Genomic DNA, 16,960 nt, shown 5'->3' on the forward strand with positions numbered 1-16,960 from the left:
ATATAAATATATGGAAGTTTTGAGGAACTAAAAATTAGTTGTAAGGGAAAAACTTTATCTACACTGATTGACTATCTTCATTTGCATATGCAATTGGAGACACAGGTTTCCTCTTAGCTAGGATCATGTTTTATTAAAGTATATGTATATATATATATATATATATATATATATATATACCCTGCAGGTTGATATACAGGCAAAATTCCTCTTTAAATATTTAAAGAGAGCTTAATTCTTATACATGTATGCAAACTCTTGATCTGTTTTTTTATATTACTTGCTACATAACAAAATAGTTTCTAATTTTTACACAAAATAGCACTTTTCTTTTACTTGAAGAAGTCATTGATAAAATTTCACTGTACTTGTGATCTGTGTAGTCATTACAAAAGTTGTATACAAAACCTAAAAATATCCAAAAATTGCAAAGTACACTCTGACAGCTAATGCTCTGAGAACACTTTATTACACAAATTACATTCAGATTCTGAAAATAGCGTTCTAACAGTGTAACCATCTAAAAATAAGACATCCCAGAAACACACCAACTGAAGAAAATTAAAAACAAAACAAAACTCTTTTTTTAAATAGAGACTATTTTTTTTCTTTCCCTCATTGCAATATAATGTTAGTGATTTTAAAAAAATAGAAGGCGATTTAGCAGCTTTATCTTCTTGTAGCATGTAGTTTTTCTGTACTGCCATAGGTTGGGAACGCTGGACAAGAAAGGCACCAAAGAAAGAAATTGGCAATGGAAGAGCTATTGGGAAAATACTGTGTGAAAGCAGATAATGGGATCATTACACATAGAGAAAAGTTCCAAACTGTAACTGAGCAAACACTACTACTTCCTTTAAAATAGTACTGTGACGGAAAAAGAGGACTTCCCTCTTTCTCTTTTGTAGATGCTTACACAAGGATAATGGCACTATTATGATCTTTCAAGACACTCCTCCACTTGAAACAGAAGCAAACTAAACCCAAAAGAAGAAACCAAAAGTGTACAGTCCCACACAGACTAGTGCAGTTTACAATTAAGTACACAAAATTTTCAACGTGCGAAAGAGAAAGGAATCTGGTGTTCTTGGTAAAATGGTACAACAAAGAAATCCAAGGCTTAGTTTAAGGAAGAGACAGGAGCTGGTAGGGGTGGAGGTGCTGAGTATTCTTCTTCTGATTCACTGCCTTCATCGTCTTTTTCTTGGTCACTCCCCTCGGTGCTAAGGCGGTCGAACCCTTTTCTACTGTAACCTTTTCGATTCGCAAAAAAGTTTCCAAGGTTTAGACCTCCACTCCCTTTGCCTGAATAAAGAAAGTATTAACATATAATTAAAATGAAGTTTCTAGGAATATTTACCAATTTTCTCATCCTTGGCTGCTTTTAAAGTATATTTCATTTTTTCCAAATCTTATTCATATTAATAGCGACTGACATTATAAGAGGGGGGGTGAAGAGGAGGATGTAAGAGAATAAGGGACACCAGAAGAGAAGAACCCATTTGACAGAAAAAGAGTGCTGTCATTCACTTTGTAACTTAACATAAACAATAACTTTTACTGAGCATTTTAAGGTTCGCAAAAGTTACATTACACATATAATATAATTTGATCTCATAAGGTGAAAACAAAGCTCCCCAGGCTATGTGTCAGCAGAGGACCACTTCGGATAAACAGTCTACATAGTCTTGCTATTTCTAAGACTGTGTAGAATTGCTCTTAATAAAGTAGTTGTTCATTCCAGTGACTGTAAAAAAAAAGCTTTTACCCACTATGACAGTTACTGACATGCTGCAGGAATGGTAGAAAATTTATGGAAGACAAATAGTGGTGAGATGAAAGTCAGGCAGAGAGTATTAAATAATTTAGAATAGCAATGCGCAGAAGGGGAGAATAGCTGGTACCATATTTCCATACACCTTCTTTGACTCATTGGATTTTCCACTGGGAAAATGTAACCCTGAATCCTTTGGAAGTTTAATTTTCAAAGAGAGAATATGAAATATGTGCTTGCTCTTTCAGAGACATGGGTTTTTTGTTGACTTTGCCTGAATACATCCGAAGTAAATGGATTCTAAAAGGTCACAGACATACCTCTCAGTCTTCCTAGTAGTCTTCCTGAACTTGACTCAAGTTTGTGTTCAGAATCAGCTGGAAAGAGATAGCACATTTCAGAATGAGCCCCAACCACCATCTTTGCCTCAGAAGTGCAACTTTCAGCACATTATCTGGATCTCATGAATGATCATCAGTTAAAAAAAGTTTAAAAGGCCTTCTGCAATATAATATTAAGTTAAAAATCAGTAGCAACATGCCAGACTTTATAGTACAGTGGTTGTTTGCAAAAATTGGGTAACCTGGATTGCTAAAGGTTACGGTCTCTGGATTGTGGAGTGCTATTTTTGCCTTAAGGATACCTCTTGCTTGAGAAAACAGTTCCTACCTATGCATATAATTAATCTCCTTATTAAGGATTAAAAGAAAGTAAAGTCCATGAATGTTTGGGGAGCATTCTCATATTACCTAAGGTTAACAAACCCTTCATATAGGGCTCTCCTATATGGAATCTGGGGCTAAGAGCATCAATCACATTTTTATACCCAGATATTCCTTATTTCCTTTTTAAACATCTCTTCTTATGAAGAACTTTAATCACTTTCTAGGAAAGATTAATTTAATTTAAACATATATGTTCAAAACCCTATAAAAGGAAAAATTAAGCACTCAATTGTGACACAGCAACCAGAGGAGCCAGAATGACTAAGCAGAAAGATTCACTTTTGGAACTGCATGTTGGGGCCATTACTTAGAAGTCTAGCACCAGGTCCTCTGTGGATTCTCCAGGGGGCTTCAGCAAAACCCATTTTTCTGCTCTGTTATGTTTTTACTTAATAGTAGACCTCAACAAGTCCCACTGGGACAAGGACTCTTAATGTTTTCTGGGTCATGAACTCTTCTGGCAGTCTGGTGAAGACTACGGGCCCCTTCTCTAAATGAAATTTTGAAATACACAAAATAAAATACATAGGATTACAAAGGAAATGAAGTATTAAAGGAAACTAGTCATCAAAATATTTTAAGAAAAACAAGTTCGTGGATCCCTAACTTAGAGAAAATTATCTATGTGTAATCTTTATACTTAAAGTAAAAACTTTTTAAGTTTATTTAATCATTTTTTTTTGCTTTTTGGCAGGGCAATTGGAGTTAAGTGACTTGCCCAAGGTCACACAGCTAGTACATGTGTCAAGTGTCTGAGGCCGGATTTGAACTCAGGTCCTGCCTCCAGGGCCGATGCTCTACTCACTGCACCACCTAGCTGCCCCTAAAGTAAAAACTTAAAGTTTGACTTAAAGACTTCAATTTTGGAGGCTCCAGAAGCAGTTTCTATAATGATGGAGAAACTATATGTAATATTTAGTGAATATTCAATGATGTCAAAGAAAGAAAAAAAAACCTGAAAGGGATGACTCTGAAAGGGGAAAAAGTCAGACTATATTTCTTAGGAGCAAATTATATTAAACACACTTTTTTTCAAAACTATGCTTCCAAAGTAAAGTTGTTCAATTTTACTTGCCTCCATAGGCCCTCGTTTTCTTCCACCAAATAAAGACAGCAATAGCCAGCAGGACAACAATTGGAATTACGAGAAGGGTTGTAATAAGAACAAAGGAAACTCCAGAGCCTGTCTCTTTGACCAATTTCTTTTTCTCCTGCATCTTCAGCAGCTCAGGTGATTGGGGTTTGTTTTCCACTTTGGTTTCAACAACTGTCTCTGTTTCTTCAAAGGAAGAAGAGTTCACAATATTGACCTAACTCACATTTTTCAGTTCCCCCCAAATCAATTATGGCTCATTAAAAGAGAACTTGTAAGTTTGATGACTTTGAATTTCTTTCAAAGTAACAAGATAATAATAAAAATAATTATGGATTCAGTAATAATCACTGAAACTTTTTTTAACCTTCAAACTCAATTTCCCCGATTTTCCTGTAGTATTCTTTCACCACCAGATGCATAGATCTCTCTTATATGAACAGAATGTAATTCTCTAATTTATACATTATTCTTAGATCCTCTTAGTTTTTGGCATAGTCTTTCTATATCTGCCTACATAAGTGGGATCAGACTTAGATTACAAAGTGCCTTTAAGGGACTGGTTGTGCCTCTTTAACTTACTTTCTGTAGCTCCTGCCACAGTACATATACAGGAAGGGGCTTAGCAAACGTTTTGATGATGATAGTACTATGTTGTTGATAGATCCCCATAATACAGTTTGAGAGAACAGGGCAAAGAAAATATGTGAAATTCTCTAAGAATCATAGAAAGCACTGGAAATAAAATGAGGTCTAGGCACCTGCCCCATTTTGTTTGCTTGCATTCATCTCTTCTTTATTCACTTATTCAACTTTTATAAAACACCTTGTGCAAGGTACTGAGTGAAAAACAAAAATAAATAAGACAGGGTAGCTTACATTAATGGAACTTATAGTCTTGCACAGGAGATGTTATATGTATACAAATACATAAAACAAATTATAGATAAGAAAGGAACATGTAAATTTATATAGAAATCTCTAACGTATCCAATGTCATTGTCAAAATGGTTAACAATTAACAATAAATTTCATTTATTGAACTCCTGAAAGCTATATCTGACAAAGTAGTACAAGGTTTCTGAATCTTGCACAAAGGCAGGGTGAGTGCTATATACTATCTTTCCTTAAAATGCAAGTCAACTTTGCCTCTTCTTCGATGCAGTAGTTGGGCTTAATAGCTTGAAAATCAGGAAGAAAATTTTATGTTTACATTTAGTACATACAGATGTACTCTTATGGATTTTTAGAGACCTGTTTCTTTCATTTCTCTGGAGCAAAATTTACTAAATTATTCCCAGGGTATGGAAGAGATAATTGTTTGATGACAGTGAGTAGCAGAAATGGAGTGATCCACATCTCAGCATTACCTGAACCCTTTACCCTCACTCCACCTTCCTAGGATTCAACACCTTCTATGATGCCTAAAGGGGCACAACTAATAGTCTCTCTAAATAGTTATGATATGGAGAAAAAGTATAATGGAATTTGAAGGAAAAAAGATTTTATGTGCTTTTTGGGAGTTTTCCTGGTATGATCTGGACCTGGGGTGGGGAAGCCTCAAGGCCACATGTGGCCTTCTAGGTCCTTGGGTGCAGCCTTTTGACTGAGTCCAAGTTTTACAGAACACAACCTTTTATTAAGGGGATTTGTTCTGTGAAGTTTGGATACAGTCAAAGGGCCGCACTTGAGGAGTTAGAGGGCCACATGTGGCCTTGAGGCCGCAGGTTCCCCACCCCTGAATTCTGGATATAAAGTATCATAGAAATTGTGAATGAAAAAGTATGATGGACTATCTGGAGCTCTCCTGATAAAGAAAGGATAAAGAAGCTTTGAACCAGAATAGGAGAAAGAGTCTTCCTGAAAACAAGGAATTCCACTTCATCTATAACATTTTGTCATATCATGGGAATAAGGGCGACCATATTTATCACTGAACAATGAATAAGTTAAAAAGAATGATTCCGGATTTTTTTATAATATCTATACAGACATCTGTAAGTATACAACATATTATAAAGAAGCTGAGACAATATAATATACTCTAGAAAGTCACAAAAAAGGAAAACTTACATACTTAGAGAAGTCCTGCTCCTCTCCCCATTACATGTACAAACACAAAATGTCTGTGCTTGTTCTGACACTTCCAACCCTCTTGTCCTGGCAAGGCATTCACAACAAGGTTAATCTGCCTTGCTATTCTTATCATAAAAATGTACCCAGAGGTGCCAGGCATCACTTGAAGTCTTGATAATCATGACAAGGGTAACACCTTAACTGTCTCAGGGAGGGAGAAGGGGAAGGAGAGAGAGAATTTGGAACTCAAAACTTTTTTTAAAATGTTAAAAATTGTCCTAACATGTAATTGGGGAAGAAATAAAATATATTTTTTAAAAAGAGTGGCATATTAAACAACATTTCATACACATTACTAGAAGTTATTGAAATATACTAGTACTTAATACTTCATGAGACATAAAAGGTGCTTGGAATATATACACACATATACATGCATACATATACATATGTATGTATTATATATATATATATATATATATATATATATATAATACATACATATATATCTCCAAACAACTTATGCTACTTAAAATGGAAAAATAATACTATAAATATTAAATATTCTTGGTAGGTGCCATATATTTACACACTATAACCCACTTTCCTAGGACAGTGAAGTCTGACCACATGGAAATTATAAAAATTTTATTTTTTTAAGCTGATATACTAACAAAATGCTATCATTTTTTTGTGGCTATTGCTTACCATCTCTCTGCTGGGTTTCATTAGTAATGTATAGAAAGACTGATTATTTTTATGGGCTCATTTTATATATTTATTTTTACTGAATTTATTATTTATATTCATTTTAAATTGAATCTCTTGAATTCTTTAAGTAAGCAGTCATATCACTTACAAAGAGAGATAATTTCATTTTTTATGCTTATACCTTCAATTTTTTTTGTCTTTTAGTTAATATTTCTAAAACTACATTGAATAATAATAGTGGCAATGTGTATCCTTCCTTTGAGTACCACTTCCCACAATCTGTCATTACCCAGCTCCCTTTCACCGTCCACACAGGTGAAAGAACAGACCTAAGCCTTTCCCAACCTCTACTTTATCACCTTAAAGACAGTGAGTTCATCTACTCATCCGCCACCCATTACTGCCATTATGGTTTCTTTTGTTTCTTTTTCTATGCATTTTATTATTCTTATTAGTCACGGGCCATTTAAGAGAAAACTTGTTAGACCATTTCTCTTGTTCTATTATACTCATGCCCCTCAACTCTACCCCAATTATGTCTTTTTCCAGTCCTGATGACTCCTTCCACTTTTACAACTAGAATTCCCATTTCATAGTGAACAAAGTCTTCTTTAATCTGGGCCTCTTTCTCTCATATTTCTCTATTAGCCCTCACAGGGACCTGACTCCCTGCTGATGGATGACGCTGCATCACTGGCTTTCCTCTCTACTACTGGGCAGATACCGTCTCAAGTTTCCCCACTGACCCTTGTTTCTCACTGTCATTTCCAGACCTCTTGCTTTACCTCTTGCACTCAAAAACCTTTCCCCTTTTGAAGTCCACTCAATCAAAAAGTTTCACCCAAATGTTTTACATAACTGCACATGGTACAACCTATATCTGATTGCTTAGTGTCTCAGGGAGGGGGGAAGAGAGGGAGAGAAGGAGGGAAGGACAGAATTTGGAACTCAAAACTTTAAATAAAAATGTTAGAAAAATTGGGGAAAAGTACCCAATTCGAATTAAGATAGCTGTATTATACTGACCCTCCCCTACAAGGAGTTTGGTACCTGGCTCACTGTCTTCCTCTACTCCACAAATACTGCCCTCACACTAGGGGACTTTAATATCCACTTACATAATCCCTTAAACCCCCTAACGTCTCAATTCTTCAGCCTCCTTAAACTCTATAATCTACTCCTTCACTCCACCTTATCCACACATAGGGATAGTCACATACTAGACTGTCATGATCCATAAATGCTCTTTCTTTAATTAGTAACTTTTACAATCCACTACTTAACCATAGCCTCTGATAATTCTACCTTTCCCTATGTTTCACCCCTTGTTTTTTTGACCTGATTAAAAATTGTAGTACCTTAACCTCTCAAGTGCTTTCTCAGACCATTACCCCCTTTTACTTTATTTTCCCCTCTTCAACTTCAACCCAGCATAGATAGTATGGCATTATCCGTTGTTTCTATATGTTCTTTAACCCACCAAAACTTCAGGATTACACTTTTTAGTTTCTATTTAGATTTGAATCCTTCCTTCATAGGCCCTCTCTTGATCGTGGTTTTAATTGTGTTCCTGTCAGTAAAGGAGGTACTTAATATTTCTACCTTTCTTCATATGTTAAATTTTATGCTGTATAACATGGCCAATTTTTTGGAAGGTACCATGCACAGCTGAGAAATCCTCTCTCATATATATGTATGTACATATATATACAAATATACATATATGTATATGCATACATTTGTAAAATGCACATAAATCTATGTATAAATATAATTATTGTCTTTTGGCATAAAAGTTTCCCTGTTCATGATTTTTAATCAAATTAGACTATTTTAAACAAATAACTATTTTTACTATTCTCTTTGTTTGAAATCATGACACTACCCCAGCTTTTTTGAATATATGTGAAGCAGAGTAAACTCTGCTTCAGCCCCTCATTTTAACTCTGTGGGAAACTTTAGGGTTCAAATGTGCTTCCTGAAAACAACATATTGTTGGACTCCATTTCACTACCTCACTTTCCCATGTGAACTCCAGCAAATATCTGAAAAGGGTCTCCAGAAGACTAAGAATGATAAGAAATCTGAAACATGAGCCCAACTTTCCACTCAAGAATCACATAAAAATATGTCCTGAAGTCTGCAGAGGCAGATAGAGTAATCTTCTACCCTGTTCACTGGTATTAATATTAATTGTGCATTTCCCTCCATCAAATCCTGTTATACTTTTTCATCTTTCCCTTCTAGCCCCCTACTTAAAAAGAAGGAGGTTGATAAAGAGAAGGGATCTAATATGCACTAATAATATGCAAATCATGTGGTCTGTTCCTACTCCTTTGCTCTTCTTCATCAAATCCAGACTATAATAGTTGTTTTTCTCTCTTTTTAATCAACTTTTTGTGATCAACCCTCGGAAAATGAATTTTGTTTTGTTTCTTACTATTCCCCCCATGACTCTATTCTCTTCTATTCTTCATTTCATGTTCCTCCCCTCCCTTTTATCACTCTCAACCTGTATCATTGTTCAGTTTAATGTATTTGTGTATCTGTGTATATTTAATCTTCTTTTATCCAGTTCAGAGAGAGAGAGAGAGAGAGAGAGAGAGAGGGAGGGGGGGGAGAGAGGAAGAGAGAGAGAGAGAGGGGGAGGGAGAGAGAGAGACAGAGAGAGAGAGAGAGAGAGAGAGAGAGAGAGAGAGAGAGAATCATATGGCTGCCCCCCACTGACTTTCCCTAGGCTTCTATATTTTTGGTTTTATGCACTGCATTTATATAAAATAGTAAGTTCCCTCTCTTTCTTCCTCATTTCTTTTCTAATATATTCCTTTTTTGTCTTCTCTCTTAAAATCAACAAAACAGAACAAAACCATTGTGTTTTTCTCATTTAGTTCCCTCTCTGACATAAAAACATAAGGATTTTTATGAGACACTTACCTCTTTTCCTATGAAAACATAAGCACTTAATAACTGTTTACTCCCACCCACTTATTCAAATACATATATACACAAATACACATATGTATATATTATGTATTATATATATATATATGTATATATTATGATAGGTAGTTGCAAGATTTTGGTTATGACATTCCTGTGAGTTTTCAATTTGGATTTTTTTTTCCCGAAGAAATGATCTGTGCATTCTTTTATTTTTTTACCTTGCCTTCTAGTCCTAATTTAGTAGATTTCTATTTATAACTCCTTGAAAATATACAATTTAGAAATTTTTTGGTTTGTCATGGTTTTCAGGATGTGTGAAGATTCTTAAATTATCTCTCCCTGAATTATTTTCTAGATTAGTTTTTAAAAATAGTAAATATCTTATATTTTTTCCCATTTTGCCAATCTTTTGATTTTGTTCAAGTATTTCTTTTTGTGTCTTGGAGTCACTGAATTCTGTTTAGTCCATTCTAATTTTCATGGACTCTACCATGTGATTTCCCCCCTTCTGTTCTATTTATTCTCCTTTATGTTTTTTCCTTCCAAACTCTCATTGACTTTTTAAACCCTTGCTTTATTTCTTCCAGCCAGTCTAACAGTCCTTGTGGCCCAGCCAGTTTTGCTCTGTGAGGCTCTGCTTGTAGTTGTTGTGAGGTTACTTTTTGGGATTTGCCCCTTGGGCTTCTCTTAATCCACAGTATTTCTAATTGTGTTTGGTGTTTTCTTCTCTTTACTCATATTTTCAGCCTCACTCCTTGGTTTGGCATTTTGCACTCATACCAATCCGCTCTTAGATGAGTTGAGTAAACTTTGCTAAGTCCTATCCTCTTTGTGATCTGGTTGCCACCGATGATTATTAGTGGTTGGAGTAACTGCTATTAGGCCCCATTTGTGACTCAATCTCTAGCTTCTGTCTCAGTCTCCTAAGGGTCACCTCTAGGTTCTGGCCTCAGTTGGTCTTATTTTTCCTTCTTTTTCCACAGTCTTCAATTGGGAATTAATTCTAGCTTCTGCTGTTGTATAACAGGCCTCATGCCAGATGCTGGATATGACTTTAGTCTCTGGACTCTTGCACAAGCCTCCTGGTAATGGTTCCTATGTACTGAGTTGGCCCTCCCTCCTTCATGTTCCCAGTGCTCAGAGGATTCCATGGCTTCCTTGTATCTCTCTGTTTAGTGACCTATGGGAGATAGTTTTGTCCCCTGCTTTCACTGTTACAGGCCAGGCCCTGGATCTAGATTCAAGTGGCTGATTATAGGAATTTGCTTGTGACACATCTATGCAAAGTACCGGTTAACTTTTTAGATCCATTTGTGGGAGGTCAGGATAACTTCCCTCCGGTACTTCTACTGGTTTGGGTCCAGTTATTGGAATGCATGATTATTTCTCTAGCTTGACAACCTCCCTCCTCCCCTCACCCCCACCCCGCCCATCCTGCCATCATAGAAGCGTTTGTGTTTTGTGTTCATACTATCTTCTTCATTCAGATGCCTCTACCTGCCTCTGCAGGCTTCTCGACATCTTTTTGTGTGATTCTTAACTGGAGAGATGAGCTTACTTTTCAGATTTTCTTTATCATTAGTCTTTCTGGGGTCCTTTTCAGATATTTTCTGGATTTTATGTGGGAGTTGGGCTTTTCTATGACCTTTCATGTCACCATCTTAACTTAAGTGGCCTTGACTCTTCAGAATAGCCTGTAACTGTTGCTGATGTAGAATCCTCTTAAATGGCTAGCCACCTACCTCATGTCCCTTTTTTTCCAACTATATTTGCAATGCTATCTGTGTCCTCATCAGAAATATGGGGAAAAGAGCCTTCTCTCAAATCAGAAAATTATGTGCTTGTCTTTTGTTAATATAACCTAAAATTTTAAACTGGATAATAGACCTAAAATTTTAAACACTTACTATTTTTTATATTATCTTATCTTATCTCTTTCAACTTCGAGCTAGCTAAATTTTCCTGTCTACTTCAAGTCCCTAAACTCCCTCTTTGTCCTTATTTCTTTTCATTTCTGTTCAACTTTCTTTTGTGAGAAAGGAAAACAAGCAAATCTAAAATGCAAATTTACAATTCCAGAAGAATCATTTTAAAGCAACTATTAACTCAGTTGGTGTGCTGCTGAATTGAGATTAATGAGAATTCTCAACTGTTCTAATCATATCTTGGAGTTGAAAATCAGGAGCACAGATAGAAATATGGGGAGATCCCTGGAAAGATAGTAAATCATTTAATTCTGATTCTAAATGAGCTTATTACTTCCCTGTGGCTACATACCTCTTGATAGTAAGAAAAGTGCTCATGGAGTCGCATTCATTTCTCTTGGTAATTAGGCTGCAACAAGAATGCATTAAATACTAACGTATACTATTAGAGCCCATTAGCAGACTGCTGTTTATATTCTTTAAATGGCCCTTTCTGCTTGTCTGAAAAAGTTCATGGATTTCCAAAAAAAGAGTGACTGACCCTTTGCTCTCCAAATAGATCTGGCATACTCAATACAGATCCTTTACATCCTCTGACATTTTCCATCGCTTGAGGCCAGGGCATTTGAACTCATTATTATAGCTCTGTTTATTAGAAAAAAAGCAGCAGCAACAGGTGAGTGTGAGGTTAAAGGTTCAAAACATAATATACTTCGTGAACAAATTAACAGATCAACTGTTATTTTTATCTTGATTTTTTTTTTTGCTTTTTGGCAGGGCAATTGGGGTTAAGTGACTTGCCCAAGGTCACACAGCTAGTACATGTGTCAAGTGTCTGAGGCCGGATTTGAACTCAGGTCTTCCTGACTCCAGGGCCGGTGCTCTACTCACTGTGCCACCTAGCTGCCCCCATCTTGATTTTTTTTTTTGCAGGTGCAATTGTGAACCACAAAAAGACCCCTCATGAATTGGCTTGGTTGCTCAGTACTAATAGGAATCTGACCAACCTTTGATTTCGTCCACCTCAATGCCAGCCTTTTTAACTGATCGATGTTCCATTTCTGTAACACAGAAAAACACAAATAGGGCAAAGGAGGGCATTTGAAGGCATCAATTTTGATAATAATTTCATTTTAGAAGACTAATTTGCCAAATACATTCATTATTACTGTTACAAAGTATTCAAGTACAAGCCACAGATTAGATCATCTCTCTATGAATACTGGATTTTGAGCCACTAAGGAAGGTTAAGACTACATCATTTAGATACTACATATGTATACTGAGCTTATCCATAGGACCCTCAGAACACAGGACTGATTTATGAAGTGGTCCTATTTCCAAATGGATAGTGTCTAAACTCATTTCTAAAGTCATATCACTTCCAGTTACCAGTTTTTGAGATGGTCTGAGTAGAACAGGCAAAATTAGATTTTTTTTCTTGGTCCAAAAATTTAGCAGGCTCTGCCTCATCTTTTGCCACTCTACCACTTCCATATCATTGTGGAAGTAGAGAAGGCTAAACAGAACCGAGAGGCATTTTTCACCTTTATCTGTATCATGGGTTGATGTTGCCAAATAATTAATAATTAGTGATTTAATTGCTAGTGATGGGCCTCTACTGGCTTAGTGAGGCTGGCCATGGGGCACTGTCTTTGGCCAATATGATACCATCTTCCCATATCTGGTAGCTTTTCTCAGCAATGATTCAGCTGGTCTAAGTGACTTTAAGATAAGCTAAATGCTAACTGGTACCACAGTGATGAAATAACCTGATAACCATTCAGCTCCATCTGAGACCTTTATCATAAAATGGAAAAGTGACTTGGGATGATTCTAAAAATTCTACCAATGTTTTGGCTTAAGAAATCATTTTGTCATCTGATTACATTTTATAGATTCCTTTTTGATTGCATGACATCTCTCTTGTGTGGCTAATGTTCTTTATCTTTCTCAAGTTTGCAGGTTCCTAGAATAATCTATTCCAGCTCAAGCAGATAAGTGGCTTCTCCTGGGCCATACAGATCCAGAAGAGGGAATCCCCTTTTAGAAACAGTTTACTGTACAGAAAGCACTTGACTTAGAGTCAAGGGAGCCTGGTTCAAAATTGCATCCCTTCTAATTACTAGTTATGTGACCCTTAAGTCCTCAGTGTCTCAGTTTCCTTCTCTGGAAAATGGAGATAACATTTGCACAACTTACCTCATAGGATCACCGTGAGGAAGGCACTTTATAAGACTTAAAGATGTATTAAATTATGAACTATTATCTGCAATTGCCAGTCTCTGCTCCTGATGTTTTAGATAGGTCTATGCCTTACTCTTGATTCTAACCCAATGTGTGTATGTGTGTGTGTATACACACACACACACACAGAGTATACATATGCATAAATGCATGCTTCATAATCCCCAGCAGAATCTTCTGACCTTAGGAAATTCCAATCAGATACCTGTTATCAACTAGTATTCCATACACTTGAACTAGGGAAACTCCATACTTGCTACCAACAAGTTTGTTACATCAGATATGTGGGAAGCGGAAGCAAAATGAAAGTGACAGGATAAGAAATCTCAGGTCTAATTGAATATAGCTGGATAAGACAAAACTTCTGCACCAGGTGAACTCTGACACTGCATGTAAATTTAGCAGTCTTGTATCTGGAGGAAACTGAACCCTCGCTTAAAGAGCAAAGGTGTTTCCTCTTTGGGATTCTGTTGCGCCTGATACAAACTGGAGTTTCCAGGAAGCTCAGCTGCTCCTGATAATTGAAGAACAACTGGGGAAACAATATTGACATAATAAAAACGTACAAGGCACATTACTCAGCCAAAGCAATCTCCACCCTCTGAAACAAAGTTGGATTCGACTTGGTTTTCAGTGCATTAAGCATCGCTCCAGGGGCTGAGACTTTCCTGTAAAATAGCTGAGGAAACAGAGGTAGAACTGTGCCAGGGAAAAAGCTGCTTTTTCTAATTAGCTAAAACGCAGAACTGAATTGCAGAGCTGCGCTGTAGTTTAATAAAAAGATTCCTCCAGAGACACTTGTGCTTTCTTATTTGATCAGCTCAGCCGAGGAAAGCAAACATATACAATGCAACTATAAGAAACCTACTTTCAGTGGTGGTGAACTTCCATACGGTGTTTGCATGAGCATCTCCCACATACACTGTCCCGTCTTCTGAGGCAACAAGGTCGTGGGGCATGTCAAAATGCTGCCAAGAGAGAAAGCCGTAAATTATCATGGCGACCCAGAAACACACACACACACACACACACACACACAAACCCCATAAAGAAAACAGAATAAAGCGACAACTACGTGAAGCAATAGCTCAAACTCTGATATCTATCTTCTCAGGTATGGAAGGAAACAACAGCTAAACAGAGTCCACGAAGAAGAGGAATTCACTTTTGGTTGCTTGTCTTTTTCAAAGGCAAACATTTACATATTGATTGATTTTTTAAAATAGAACTATCCTTGCTATTGAATTATCTCTTAATTTTGTGTGAAGCAGCATGGGGTGTGTGTGTGTGTGTGTGTGTGTGTGTGTGTGTGTGTGTGCAAATGTGGTATGGTGGAAACACCACCGGATGTGGGAAACCTCTGCTTAGATACCACCTTTGATATTTACTTAACTAGGTGACCTAAGGTCATTTATGTTTGAACCTCGGTTTCTTCATCTGTAAAATGAGGATATTAGTACATGCACTACCTGCTTCATATCCATGTGAGGAAAATGCTTTATATTATCAATTTTTACTTTATATTTATGCTTCCTGAGGGGGACATGAAGACATGGTGGATAGAGGCCAGTGTTGGAATTAAGAAGATCTAGGCTCAGGTCCTGCATCTGAAGTACATTAGCTGTATGACCATGAACCAGTGCTTAATCCCTTAGTCCCCTCTATAACCATCCACACTGGGAATTTTCCACAGCAACTAAGCCACAAGCCTAGATTTTGAAAAAAATTATTCTGCCAAAACAACAAGTATGAAATTTTGGCAATTACATATTATTATCTCAATTTTCCTTCTCGGTGTTTGCACCATCAAAGCTGTCTGTTCTGTTACACGGGAAATTTCTAAAACATTTGGCTCATAACCACTTGTGTTGTTAGGCACTCTTAAAATACTTCAATATGAGTATTTAAAAAAAAGCAATATGACTATGATTATGCAAAGAGGTAATTTCAAAGGTATAGGGCATTTAGATTCATTTTTGTAGACATACAACAAGAGAAACGACATGTGGGATTTTTGTATTATTTATGAAGTTCATAGCTTCTAATATTTCAAACCAGCAATTAAAGGAAACCGAATGCTATATATAATTGCTTAATAAGTAATTATCCACACTTCCCATATTCAAATGTTTTGACATAATGAATCTGCATTCATGGTGTCTTCAAATTATCATGATTTCATATGTAAAGACAGATGGAGCCACAAAGGCATATTGCATGATTTGCTCAGGGTCATTATATGCTTGTTGATTGATTGATTATGCTAATCTCTGAAAGGGCAGGATTACAATTTTGAGTTCCTGACATTTCCATCTGTTTTCAGAAGTCTCCAGATATGGTTCATGTGTTCTACTTGGCAGGATATGGGGAATTCCATCTAATTTTTAGTCCAGAAGACATGCTTGAATATATAATTATAAAAATAATAAGCAATAACCAGGATGTGTGCTTATCAGCTAACATCTGTATGCCTTGAGTTGTGCTGAGGTCAAAGTGTGGTAATGGAGCTAACTGCTTTTCTTAGCACATTTCAGGAATGACTGAGGACTACAGGCCTTGAAGCATCCTATTGCAATTAAAAATGAACAAAAATTAGCAATAAAATTGAAAAAAATCAGCTAAGCATACCAACAAAAGTATATGAGCTATGTAAATGTACAAAGACAAGTAGGTATAATGGAAACAAAAGGTTATGGATACTGATCTCTCACAGTTCTGTCCTTGGTCTCAGATGTTTCCCCCCTGGGTTCAACTAATAGGTGGTACCAGGCTTGCAAATGTGATCATTCGATTCAATTTAACAAATATTTATTGAAAGCTCATGTCCCAGGCACCATGTTGGATGCTAGGGACACAAAGACAAAAAAAATGAGACAGTACCCATTTCTCAGTTAGACTGAAAAGACAATCTCTGCTTTTCTATCACAGTGTACTTCTGGAAAGTACTTTGTAAAATATACCAGAAAGCAGATCGCATTTTCCCCTGCAGAAAAATATCAATGTCACAGGCTGCACTCCTGACCAAAACTTCAGCAACAAATGTCACAGACATGACCAACGGCATGCCATAAAAGCAAACAAAACATATAACCTATAAATCATCTAATCCAAGCTCTCATTTTCTAAGAGGAAACTGAAACCCACAGGGCATAAATGATTTGCTCAGGATATACAGGTAGTAGTTGCAAAACAAGGACTTAAACTCAAGTCCTATGACTCCAAATCCAGTATTTTCCCAGTCTGCCACATTTCCCCAACTTTCCCCAGATACCAGAAGTCTGGAAAAATAAAACAGAATGAAAAAAAAAACTACTAACTCCTTTTTTCTTTCATTTGGAGTTGGCTTTCCAAAGACCGGAGGGGGTAAATGACAAGACTTGTGTGACCCAACTTTAAAGAGGACAATGGCCATGACATTAGAAACTCCTATAATTATCAAGAGGAAACAGAATCCAGCACGGTAACT

The 16,960-nt window shown here is 36.5% G+C and overlaps 1 protein-coding gene across 6 annotated transcripts in view; it reads right to left on the reverse strand.

The window, feature by feature from the left end:
• Window positions 1–445: 445 nt before the first annotated feature.
• Window positions 446–16,960, reverse strand: part of PAM (peptidylglycine alpha-amidating monooxygenase) — a 409,388-nt gene continuing 392,873 nt past the window's right edge. For 3 of the 6 annotated variants that reach the window (XM_036737505.1, XM_036737477.1, XM_036737482.1), the window contains 5 exons: window positions 14,363–14,462; window positions 12,255–12,308; window positions 3,575–3,778; window positions 2,095–2,151; window positions 446–1,305 (listed from right to left, as the gene is read on the reverse strand). In XM_036737505.1, the coding sequence (XP_036593400.1) occupies window positions 1,121–1,305; window positions 2,095–2,151; window positions 3,575–3,778; window positions 12,255–12,308; window positions 14,363–14,462 (600 nt within the window). In that variant the 3' untranslated portion in view covers window positions 446–1,120. The remainder of the gene's footprint in view (window positions 1,306–2,094; window positions 2,152–3,574; window positions 3,779–12,254; window positions 12,309–14,362; window positions 14,463–16,960) is intronic. The other 3 variants (XM_036737514.1, XM_036737497.1, XM_036737489.1) reach the window with 2 other exon arrangements.

The sequence above is a fragment of the Trichosurus vulpecula genome, chromosome 1, assembly GCF_011100635.1.
Source record: "Trichosurus vulpecula isolate mTriVul1 chromosome 1, mTriVul1.pri, whole genome shotgun sequence".
In the NCBI taxonomy this organism is placed as follows: domain Eukaryota; kingdom Metazoa; phylum Chordata; class Mammalia; order Diprotodontia; family Phalangeridae; genus Trichosurus; species Trichosurus vulpecula.